The 12,511-nt window shown below is 42.4% G+C and overlaps 1 protein-coding gene across 4 annotated transcripts in view; it reads left to right on the forward strand.

The window, feature by feature from the left end:
- svep1 (sushi, von Willebrand factor type A, EGF and pentraxin domain containing 1) overlaps positions 1–12,511 on the forward strand; it is a 137,329-nt gene that overhangs the window by 29,872 nt on the left and 94,946 nt on the right. For all 4 annotated transcript variants that reach the window (XM_078164867.1, XM_033609811.2, XM_078164866.1 and 1 more), the window contains exons 2-3: positions 8,922–9,177; positions 11,359–11,535. In XM_078164867.1, coding sequence (XP_078020993.1) covers positions 8,922–9,177; positions 11,359–11,535 — 433 coding nt within the window. The remainder of the gene's footprint in view (positions 1–8,921; positions 9,178–11,358; positions 11,536–12,511) is intronic.

The raw sequence follows: 12,511 nt of genomic DNA on the forward strand, positions 1-12,511 counted from the left end.
ATGTTTACTTTAAAGTAAACATGATTTGCAATACATAAGCTGACACATGCAAAGCCACCTACATGGCCCTCGGCATCCTGGGTGGCCCCTGTGGAAACCAGTCTCCTTACACTTAGTGTGTCAGTCTCGTGGCTACCCATGGAGCAAAACAAGAGCAAGGAAAGTTTTGTGAAATAAAGTTAGTGAAACAGAGATGATGTGGCATGAAGTGTGGAACAAATGAAACCAAACCTGGAAGGCACATATTCAGAAATATAACCAGTTCAAGAAAATACACGTGCCTTGCATGTGCTTTCAAGTCAGAACATTTTTAAGGATTTATTTGCCTTTGAAAGAAGCCGTTCATATCTACATAAAGAGTGGGTCTTGGTCCACAGATATTGCTATGCTGCTACAGCAGCCTAGAATGGACAAACCAAAACACTGGCTCTACATAGGTCCAGCTGCGCTTTTGCATCGGCCACTGTATTTAGCAATCCCTACACAACAAGAGTGTCGAGAAAACACTGATTTTATTTAACGTTAAGCTGCTTTAGACCTAGGCTATGGAACCAACTACTTGACTGCGTCACTGGCCGCGCACATGTGAGTTGTCGACGGTGACAATGTGTGTGTCGGCTTCATCGTGTGTACCAAGTGCAGCACGATGCTGGTATACGTATGATAGCAAAAAGACGGGGACCTCGACACTAAGGAACACACATGGGCTCGGGTGGGGTCGGGCTGGATTTTATGGGCCCAATCTAAGCTCTAATCTGTTTGTTTTGGAGAGGAAAAGACCTCTGGATAATTTGGCTCCCAGTAAAAACCTCCTGAATGTCTGGGTCTTAAGTTATCAAAGAAAATAGGTGAGCACACATTAGCAGGTGCAGGGCTAGTGGCCCTGCTTTGATGTGCTGAACAGGGTAGGAGAAACACCAATTTGTTAAGTAAAACTGCTTTATTTAGTGTTGTCATCAGTTAGGGAGACCTCTGCGGATAATTTGGCTCCCGGTAAAAACCTCCGGAACAATAAAAACTGTACAAATTCTAACTGGAAGAAATTTTAGCTGGTTGCAGTCTGCAGTCCTCACAGCGAGATGCTACAAAATCCCCCTAAATCTTACACACTTGACCTTTAAAATCCACCCACACATAGCAGTGAAGAGTTTTTGAGTTAGTGTTGTGTCGGTCGTGAACGTGTCGTTCAAAAGAACGAATCTTTTAAGTGAACGTACTGAACTGCATCACTTCCTGAAATGATTGGTTCCTTTCTCAGTTCAGTTGAGCTCTCAGCAGCGAGCGTACAGGCCGGGACTGGAACTGCCGATTCAGTCCATGTGAATGATGAATCACTCGCGAGGCGGAGACAGCCAGGCTGCAGGGAGGGAGGGAACACCTACCCGCCTGACGAATCACTCGCTGAACGACACTCTCCCTGAGTGATTCTAATCATTTCCTCTCAGGGATACACTTTCATGGGGACCGTTTTCTCCAAGCTAACGGCTAATGTAGCCAGGATTCAAGCCACATAAACATATACACACACCTCCCCGTTGTTTTAACAGATTTAGTTTCCAGATAAACAAACTTAAAACGTTAGGCTGGCAGCAGTAATGAGAAGAGTGAGACTCACCAGTCAGTGCAGAGCAGCAGCTGCAGTGACGGAGACTGCGGGTCTGGTGTGTTCAAGTGTAATAGGCACTGTATTGATCCCAGAGAGAAATAACTTTTTTTTTTAACTTTGCTAAATTGCCACAGCAAGCAACAACTCACATACAGTATAGCACAGCATGTAACAAGTAGTGTATAAAACCTGCAGTTTGAGAAAATGCGTGGCTGAGACTCTCATTACGAGGTAACTGTGCAAAAGTGTGCATGTTAAGTGACTCAGTGATCCGCAGTACGTTCAGTGAATGGATCACTCACTGAAAGTACTGGTATTCGTTCGTTCAGTCACAGTGCGACTGAACGTACTTCACAGTGAGTGCAGTGCACGTGAGCCCTCAGCCCAATTTGCCAAGTAGACCAGTTAAAAAGCCCTCATTCTAAACAGTGTTCATTTACGATAGCCTACTATATATAGGACAGGACACTTGAAACATCATGATTTATAAACGAGTTTATTTTTACAAACGTGTTTGTCAAAGCAACACAGCGCTCCCGGCCGTCTCCACTCCTGGAACTGAAACATGAATCTTTCAGCCGTGTATCAGTTCAGTGAGTTGGAGTCGCAGGCTCCTCCCGCCAAGCATTGAACGATTCGGTGAACGAATCTTTTTAGTGAACTGATTGTAGTGATTCAGTAACATCTAAAGAACTGCCGTGCCCAACACTATTTTGAGTCAAGCATCTTACTAGACGATGAAAAATGTACTATTCCTGTCAAGCATGCAGTACACGAGGAACAAAAACAAGATGTTTATGGGACAAAAGATCATGGCGTATCACTGATTCGACCAGTAAAACAAATGATGCTTGCAAGTGACCTAGTTTATCTCAAATATCCAGAGTATGTGTCCCCGAGATATTGCTCAATAAAAGTTGAGTCTAGCATCTAAAATTGTGTGTACGTGTGTGCATGTTGCTCTTTTGGGCCCTTGCAGAGTTGTTGTTGTTATTCTTACCACCCAAGCCAAGAGCAGATAGCCTGTCAAAACAAGCGCTCTCACTTCCGACCGACAGGGAGACAGCTCTCCGAACGGATGCAGTTGGGTTGCTTTTTTTTTTTTTAATCCGCTGAGGAATGCCTGCAAATAAAGTTTTTGTTTTTGGAAGGTGGATCTCAAGGAAGTGAAAAACCATGTAAGAGTATAACTGCAGAGCCAGGGATACACAACATTTTACATACTTGACCACATATAGAAATAAAAGGCTCTCCTGCTTCTGTCTCACTGCAAAAAGAGATCATGTGCAAAATAACATATTGCAAGTGCACAGTTCTCCCATGTGTTTAGATAATGAACTTAACTATGGAGAAAACATTTAAACATTTGACTCATATCCTAATAAAAACTTTGTATGTCTTTTTACTGCTTTATTCAATGGGGTACCCTCTGTTGCAAATGGAGAAAGAAACAAATCATTAACCAGCTTTGCTCGGAGCCAGGTGGGTTCGAGCTCTGATCAAAGTCACAGAAGGGGCTGATGGGAGGCCAGCAGTGCAGTGGAGATGGGGGGTCCTCATTTAGCATTCAGCATAGCTGCCATGCATATATAAGCCTTTGATTAACAGCTGGGGTACCTTGGCACCATCGTTAGCCCCTCAAGGTGTGGAAAGGTTTCCTAGTCTCTTCTGCCAAATGCAACGAGGTGCCTGCTTTTGAAGTTCTAATCATACAAGCATCTGTTTGGAGACGAAGAGTCCGTCAGAATCAGGATCCAGCTTTTCATCAGTGGACTGATGGTTTTATTTATATGGTTTATATATCTTTGTTTGATCTGTGGATTTGAAAATGAGTATTAGAAGGGTATCGCACATATGGCTGGACTTTAATAGCCAGTTCACTTTGTTTTTGATTCTGAGTTCCGAAAATAATTAGCTTTGTTGACCTCTGAATGTTGCACTTTTTTTTAGTGCTTCTCCCCTTTATTATTCCCGAAGAGCAATGGACAACACATTTTGGTAGTACATCTATTTATCAAATATGTAATCTATCTGACAGAAGTTGGGTATTTATTCTTTGACTGTCAATCTTTGAGCTTTTCCATTCTCCTGATTTGCCCGTGTTCATTCTCTGGGCATCAAATATGGCAGCTTAGTCAGTCGTCATTGGGGCCTGATTCCGAAACATGAGGCACTCTTTAGCATCAGTATGAGATGTACCAAGCTTTCAACTATCTTCAGTGTAAACCCACCCGCAGCAATGATGTAGTATTAAGAGCAAGACTGTTCGAGTAGTACCCAGAACTTTTACCCAGGAGACTGCTGTTTGTGTCCCATGTGAAAACTTAAGTGTTTTTTAATTACTTGACTCAGTTAAAGTCTCGTGGCATATGTGTCCCATGACATATCTCTCATACGTCACATGACTTACTTATTAACACTTAGGTATGCTAAGTTAGGTTTATAAAATGCAGTTATTTTAAGCCAAACCATAGTCTGTTTTCTAAACCCAACCAAGTAGTTTTCTTGACTAAACCTTATGTAGTTTTGGTGATGAAACCTACATTTCCTGTGAGATTATTGTAACCCAGTGCGTGTAATGAGCGTAAATTGACATGCCGTCCCTGAGCATCCAAACTGACTGCTAGAATGGTACCTTGAGTGTTATAGTTTGAAGCGTAGGGCCACTGACCAAGCTGCCATTTTAGATGAGTGGGAGACAAATGGGAATAAGATCATATTGCCTCATTAATATAACAATGCCTTTTGTAAATTGTAAATATAAACTAGGGATATCAGTTACAGATAATTTTACTTTTGATAGCCCATTAACTTGTAACTAACGAGTTAATTTCTAAAAAACAAAAAATGACAAATACGTTTTTAGTCCTGCACTCCATTGAATCAGTGAGTTTCATTACAGCATTTCAAAGTACTTTTCATTTAGAGAGGGTTAGGATGGCAGTTATTGCCACGAGTAGCGCTGTTAACTTACATTAGCTCACACCAGGTGATGTGCAATACAGTAAACTGAAGAGTAGAGAAATTAACGTATAGACCAACATGCGTAATCGGTCAAAAATACCGTTGGCGATGAACCAATTAACGGTTAACTATTGATATTCCTAATCTAAATACTGTAGATTAAGCCTGGTTGGTACACTGATAGGATTTTAATTCCATAATAGATTTAATAATTGATTCTGATAAGATATATAAACCCTAATGGCACTGTAACAAAGAGCCTGTTGGATCTATATTCCTGTGTGTGTAGTTTACTCATAATGTGACTCTCCTGTATAAAAAAAAAAGTCACTAGCTTTATGAACACTCGTCTCTCTCTCTCTTTCTTTCTCTCTCTCATGTGTCTTGCCAAAGTTCGAGGCGTTTTGGAGCGGAGATAGATTTGCTGCTCTTACCACTAATCCCTCCAGGCCTGTTGGTCCCTGCGCTATCACCGCTGCTTTGACAGATATCAACGGCTCCTAACCAGACACACTTAAACTGTCCCATTGCTGCCGGCTTATTATCTCCTCTCTGGATGTACGCCGGCATTGAAGCATCTGCCAAGTGCGTAATTGAAGAAATGCATGGGATGTGCAGCACAGTGAGGCCTCAAGCTGACATACAGTACAGCTGTTCAAGGTGTGTGCAGATCTACAGAATGAGACAAGTAGGTTAAATAAAAAGAGGCACTTCATTAACTTCTGCTCACTGCATTTGACCCCATAATCTAGAGTCTTAACATCAGACCTGACTAGTGTAATGTGTATTTTTCAAGTTGAGTTAAAGAGTTTTCTGTTATTATATTACTGCTGGTGTTAGTTATTTTTAGCCATGACATAGTTAAGACTATAATCAGAATGCTCTCGCCCATAGTTTATGCAGCGTTTAACGTAATTTAAGGGAGATTAACATTTAAAGAATTAATGCAAGATAATGAGTGACGTGCAGTTGCCATTATTTTTACAGCATGTTGGCTTCGTCTCAGAAATGTCTGTTGACCTTTGAAGCTAAAATTCCATGTTTTAATCTTTAACTCTGTTCTCACACAAGTTTTATTCTTGTGATGTAATGATCAGATAAATATGTTTTCATGAGCGGAAACAGCTGGAACGTAGATAATAATCGTAATGATTCTACAATCAATCAATCAGGAGCATCCTTTCTTCACTTCTGCTATGCATTTTGTGCACAAACAATGTGTTCAGCCTTCCTGCTGTCACTGTTCACAGCCTATGTTAATATTTTTATTTGTTGAGAGCTGCATTTGCATCATTATTTACTGCTCTGTGTACTGTGTGCCTTGAACAATAAGGTGCATGCAGAGAGCTACTCTGAAGCACAGCCCCTTCCCACACACTGGCTCCTGTGGTTGCCTTTATGTTAATACTCTGACCTAAAGTATGCAGAGGCGAATCGGGAGGCTGTTATTAGTGGGTATGCATGCGTATGCTCCGTTTGGTGGCATCTCCGCAGTCGCTAACACCAGCCACTGACTCACGGCTAAGGCAGAAACCACCGTGGCCCCAAAGCACTTTGAGCAGACGCCTAATAAAAGACCTAAAAACACGCCGTAACACTCACACGTACAATATGAGCACATAAAGAGGAGACAGCGAGGCGCACGAGCAAGTGTGCACACATCGATTTGTTCACTGTTAATTCTGTCCAGGCATGAAAAGACCGTACGTGTTAACACAGACACAAAAGTGCTGACAGCTGGCAGAAGCCACAGAGTACCAGGGAGGGCTCGGCTCTCCTTAATGCGGCAGCCTCATGGGGTGCATTGACAGCTGGGAGCGGCCGATGCGAGCCTTTCCCGGGCTGGGAACCGGAGCAGCAGGCAGCCTGGAACTTTGAGGATCAGAGAAACCAGGCTCTCCCTCTCCTCTATTCTTCCTCCATCCTCCTTTTACTCCCTCGCTTCATGGGCTCTGTAATTACGCCGCTCCTGCCAGAGACGCTTGAAGTTTAGCCAATTAGACAATAAAGACCAGAGCTTTCTCTCCTGCTCTGTCTCCCTCCCTGGTCACACCCTTGCGTGTCTGCTCTTCCCTCACCTCTCCTATTTTACAGTTTAGCTATTACGTCCTGTTTGGACTTGGAATACCGACAACACATCCACCTCCTCCTAACACACTTCCTTTGTCTCCCTCCTTCTCTAATTCTTTATGATATACCCATGACCTTTCAGTAAGTAAGTGGATATCTGTCCTGCTGACTTCATCTGGGCTCCCTCTGCTTCTTCAGTTTCTTTTATTTTCTCTCTACTTGAGTCCTCCAACTTCTTTTCATCCATTGTTCGCCGTGTTTTATCCACATATCCTCTTAACCTCATTTAAAACACCTGTACAACAAACCTCGACATTGTCAGCTTGGCTTCCACAGCAAAGCCAGCAGATGGTCCTGTTGGGTTTTTTTCTCTTTACTCTAGAGAAAATAAAGATATGTTTCTGACTTTAATGTCCTGTCTAATTGTATGTGGTGGATTGTAAATGGTGGCTAAAGTTAGTTTGGGAGCTGTAGCCGGTGTCTGGGGCGGACACAGCAGCCCGGTCTGCGCTGCCCAGTGTTCTCTGGTGGTTTCAGACCACTGGCAAGCAGCTGCGTAGTCTGTAGGAGAAATAATTACAATTGTAGAGCTTTCTCCTTCTCCTCTGTCCCTCCTCCCCAGCGTGCCCTCATTGCCTGTCCTGCTGATGTAGGGTTTTGAGGAACCCTAGAATTGAGGGCTGTTTTTAGTGGTTGTGTGTGACGTTCTTCGTTATTCAGTTTAGTCATGTCACTAAAGCTGGAGCTGTGTTGGTAGCGTGCTGGCAGGCAGGAGTAATGGGATGTGTGCGTTTGAATGGCCAACCTTTGCAAAACAGTAACAGCATGACTCCACTAACTAGGACACAATTTTGTCTTGCTGGTCAGCTCAAATGGATAGTTTGGATTTTTTTGAACTGGGGTTGAATGAGGTACTCATACATAGTCAGTGTGTTACCTACAGTAGCTGGTGGTCGGCACGCCCCCAGGTTGGAAAAGAAGCAGTACTGCTACAGAAGCGAAGCAGTCAGACAGCCCTCTGCAACTGGGAAATGAAGCTGTTATATATCCATCTATTCTCTCTTCAATACCACAGTTCTCCTGTGACAAAAACAGTAATTTTACCTCACAGAACACAGGAGCTGCAGGACTACCACTACTTTGATCACTTACGCCAGCCTCACACTGGACACAATAGTGCCCCGATCTGTCACTTGTCACACAGCCGCCTGCCAGAAGTCACTTGACCATTCACATCGGAAGCAAATTTCTACGCACTGGTCAAGCAATTCCACTCCTCCGCTCTTTTCTAATTACATGTCAAGCTGTTTTTCTGTCTGCTTGTGTTTATGTGTGTGCTCGTCTCTCTTGTGCTCTTTTTTGACATAACAGACAAACATGTGGATGCACTGGTTGCCTATTTCACCATTTATCATAACCCAATCATACATATCATATTAAATATAGCCTTGACATCATTTGAAAATAAAGTATCAGTGTGTTTTCATGGCAGATTCCCCTCCAGCTCACAGAAAAAATAGACTAGAAGCTGAAACTATTGCTGCAGATTTTGAGCTTGCTCTGTGAATAACCATAGTTAACACTGGCGCAGAGAAATCAGGGTGCTTTGCAGCGCTTTTTAACCCAGCCTTAATTTTTGTTATGGTTTGACATTGGTGAATCCGTATTAACACTTAAACACTAAAGTCACACGATAATACAAACAAACCACCTGATTAGGGCACTGCTCAACCAGCAGCTTATGTGTTCTGCAAGTTAAAACCACTGTTTTTGTTAAAGGAGTGTGGTGGCTTTGAAGAGAGCACAGATAATGGCTTCAGTCCCCATCAGAAAGGTGGGTTGATGGCAAGGCAAAGCAGTGAAAATATTCTAAACATAGCCTACAGTTAAACTAGAAAAGATGTTTTAAGGTAGGCCTCTTTTTTAGGTGACTAAAATATGTTTTGCTGCTGCCCTCCTCCACAGCAGTACATTGTTTAGCTTCTGTTTCAGTATTCCTTGCCTTCTTCTCCAAACAAGGGGGGTTGCAGACCGCAATCTACTGTAGGTAATACAGTGATTATGGATAAGTACCTCATACAACCCCATTTAAAAAAAAAAATCCTAACGGTCCCTTTAATATTTCTGGTTCTTTGAAAGTGCAACATCTAAGTTCCTCTTAAAGTTGAACCAGCATGAGGCAAAATTAGTATAAATCTGATTATCAAAAGATTTGAATTGGAAACTTGAAAATTCAGTCAGTCACTCTCTAACTTAACGACTTTGTTTTCTTCTCCAACAGCAAATCCTCCGTCACTCCCGTGCTAATGCCACCAAGGTCATTTTCCTGATCACCGACGGCTACTCTAACGGCGGCGACCCTCGTCCAGTGGCGGCAGCTCTGAGGGAACGTAGTGTCGAGATCTTCACTTTGGGCATCTGGCAGGGTAACATCAGGGAGCTCCACGACATGGCCTCGCACCCCAAGGACCAGCACTGCTACCTGGTGCACAACTTTGCAGAGTTTGAGGCCCTGGCTCGGCGTGCACTGCATGAAGGTATGAAGGAGGGATGAGGATTGCTGATTTGTTGTAATGGTAATATTTCTTTCTGATGGTGCAGGTTTTTTTTTTTTTTTTTTTTTTTTTTTAAGATCTTTCAAAGACAGAATCAGATCCTTTCCGGAGGTGATGATAATGTAAAGAAACATCTGTGTTGTCACCTCACAACTGTAAAGACATATTAGATATCACCCCTTTCCCACTTGACCTATTTTAGCTGAACAAAAGAGAGTTACATCAAATCCCGTGTTTTGGTAAATGGAAGCTACCATGACTACTCTTTTTCTGTTTGAAGCCTCAGTGCTCCCATCGTCACCATTTGACCTTTAGCAATATTTTTGAAGTGAAGGATTTGACCCTGTTAGAAGTGAATGTTTACTTAAAAGGAAGCAGATAATATTTCAGATGGAATCTGACAACGTGAATTTCACATGGTCTCCTCTGTTATGTACTGCCAACAGCCATTAGGCTACACTTCCATGCAGATTGGACAGAGCGAGGCCCTTTTCCCACACTTTGAGGGGGACTTCCCACAATTTGGCGCAAAGACGGACTCAGTCATGGCTTTAAAACTTAAAATATCACCATAAAATAGCACAGTTGAGTACAGCTTTGAGTGTGTAGAAAGCTATAAATCCTGCACATACACTCGCAGACTGTATATGTGTCGTCTCACAGACAGCTTCTGAAATCCCAGACAGACGATGCGGTCGTACGGATCAGTGAGACGAGGATAGGGCCGTGAGAATGAAAGCCAGCACGCATCGTGCTATCAGCTCAGCCTCCGGTCCTTCTGTCTTGAAGTCTGCCCAACGCCTCTGCTGACTCAGGTTTTCAAACATGGAGCCACATGTTGAGCCGCTCTCTCTGGCCAAGGATCAAATCCACCAGAGATGTCTCTTCTCTTTTTCTGTGGCCCTCTCTGCTCTCCCTTTAAGAGGAAAATAACAGGAGCATGTTGACTCATAGAAATGAATTTTAAGTTTCCTGGTGGCCGAGCCAGGACACACGTTATCCTGTAATTACTGGTTTTTGGTTGGTACAATCTCTTAAAGTCATATTAATGTTTAATTAAATATTAATACATATTTAAATCTCTGTGGACATGATGTTCACTGAAAACAATTTGCGACGTGAGCGAGTGTCAGCAACGAAATTAGTTTGACTGCATTGTTTTCTATTGGAATGTCCTAACTGCTTGCAAGCACTGTGCAGCAGGAACAGCTGAAGTTGAAATGAGGAGTTATCTGACGCCTCCTCATTTCACTTTAAAAACCCAAGTAAGGTGGCAGCTGGCTGGAGGGAGATCACCAGGGAGCTGAAAGTTTCTGGTAAATGACCATCGCTTGTAACGACCTAATTGCTGTTGGCTTTATTGTATGTCATTTCCAGTAAATATCACGATATAAAACACGTCTTTTCTGTGTAAAGAAATGTAAAAAGGCAGCAAACACAGAAATATGGCAAGTACTCACCAATCTTTGAAGTGGTTACATCTCCAGGATGATCTGGAGCGCACAGTCAATAGGTTTCTGGTTTCTTTACTTGACGTAAAAGTCCTGTCAATTGTTTTTAAGCTCCATAAACACATGAAATTTGATCAGAATTTCTCCAGGATATTGAACTCTTCTTGGACACGAGGACCCGCAACGGTTCTTTTCCAACAGAAACCCAGAGCCCAACTCCTGACAGTCCCAAATCCATTTCTTTTGCAAAATGTCTCAGCTGTGATTTATGTGCTTTTGTTAGTGACTACTGTGTTTTGGAGCAGTTTTATACTTGGAACAAGAACAATGCAGTTTGCTTTCAGTCAGTTTTACATATGTGACTTGCAGGCACTGTTGATTTTTATGTCTGCATTTCTGTGGTTAAGGTGTCTGTTCACATTCTTCTCTTATTTCTTGAGCAGAGAATGTCTGTGGAAAGCCTGCGTTTAATTCAGCCTGTAGTCAGTGACATACAGTACAGAACCTGCCAACGTACTGCCATAGGCTCAGGACTCCAGGACTCTTTACCCTTTATGACTGCTATCCCTCATTCATGCACCTTGCGATTAATTAAGTTGTGCCAGGGACCCCTCCTTGTAACAACTGCACACTTAAATCAAATTATCTGATTGCCAGGTGGTGAAATCTGATCCTATTTCAACCTGCCCTTGTGTTTGTCTCCCACCCTCAGACCTCCCGACAGGCAGCTACATCCAGGAAGATCTGTCGCGCTGCTCCTCTCTGTGTGAAGCAGGCATGGATTGTTGCGACGTGATGGCCAGCTGTAAGTGCGGCACGCACACCGGACAGTACGACTGCATCTGTGAGAAGGGATACTACGGCAAGGGTCTGCAGCACGAGTGCACAGGTAGGACAGAAGGACCTCTGTCTCAGCCTTGTTAGCAAACTCTCACCCTAATTTCGTTTCTCTCTACAGTCACTATCTTAAAATCTTACTGGCAATTTGTCTCTTATTGGTAGAACACTGATACCAAATAAGACTTTGACGAGTTCACCCTTAGACTTGACAGGTGGAACAAGTGGGAGATAAATCATCCTAAAATGCTCGAAGCCTGAGCAGCTACTCTGTATTTTTTTATGTGTATGCATTTAGGGAGGTGCATGGTTAAAGATGCTCTACTTGGTATAAAATGACACATGAGATCCTACTGAAAATTATCATTCATAACTTTGTGTGAGAGCACTAAAGTCAGAAGCTACCTCCGTCCATGTCTTGACAGGGCTTTAAAATCCTTCAATTCAGCTGTGAAGGTGACTACAAATGGAGTCACACTCCATGACGGAGTGAGTGTGGGTGTGGGGAGGGTCCAGTTTGGGAATGTCCCAATGTGGACAGTCAGGAGGACTCAGAGTAACTTACTTTAGTTAAAATTAACAGTGACAACAGCAGGGCTTGGGAGAAAGAAATAAGGTAACATCTGGGCTCAGTCGTGTTGGTTTAAAACCAATATACAAATCAGAACATGGAGCTGCATACTTTATCATTCAAGCTGTGTATTTCATCAGATAATGATAAAATCTAATGTGAAATAAGTTTGACTAAAATGGCAAAATCTTTGGTTTTGGTTAGACTAGATTGACTGAAATGTCTAAAATAATCTAATGACTAAAAAAAAAGTTTTCATTAATAAAACTAGAATAGTTAAGGTTTTCTTTGACTAACATAACAGATGTTTAGTCAACTAAAACGTGATGACAAAAAAACACAAACATGATGTGGTTGAAAAAAAAATAACAAGGACATTTGACAAAGGACAAAGACAAAATTAAAAAAACGTTTTAGCTGTTTTTTATTTTTATTTTTCCCACTTTACATAACTTGA

This window comes from Epinephelus lanceolatus, chromosome 22 (assembly GCF_041903045.1).
Source record: "Epinephelus lanceolatus isolate andai-2023 chromosome 22, ASM4190304v1, whole genome shotgun sequence".
NCBI lineage: Eukaryota > Metazoa > Chordata > Actinopteri > Perciformes > Serranidae > Epinephelus > Epinephelus lanceolatus.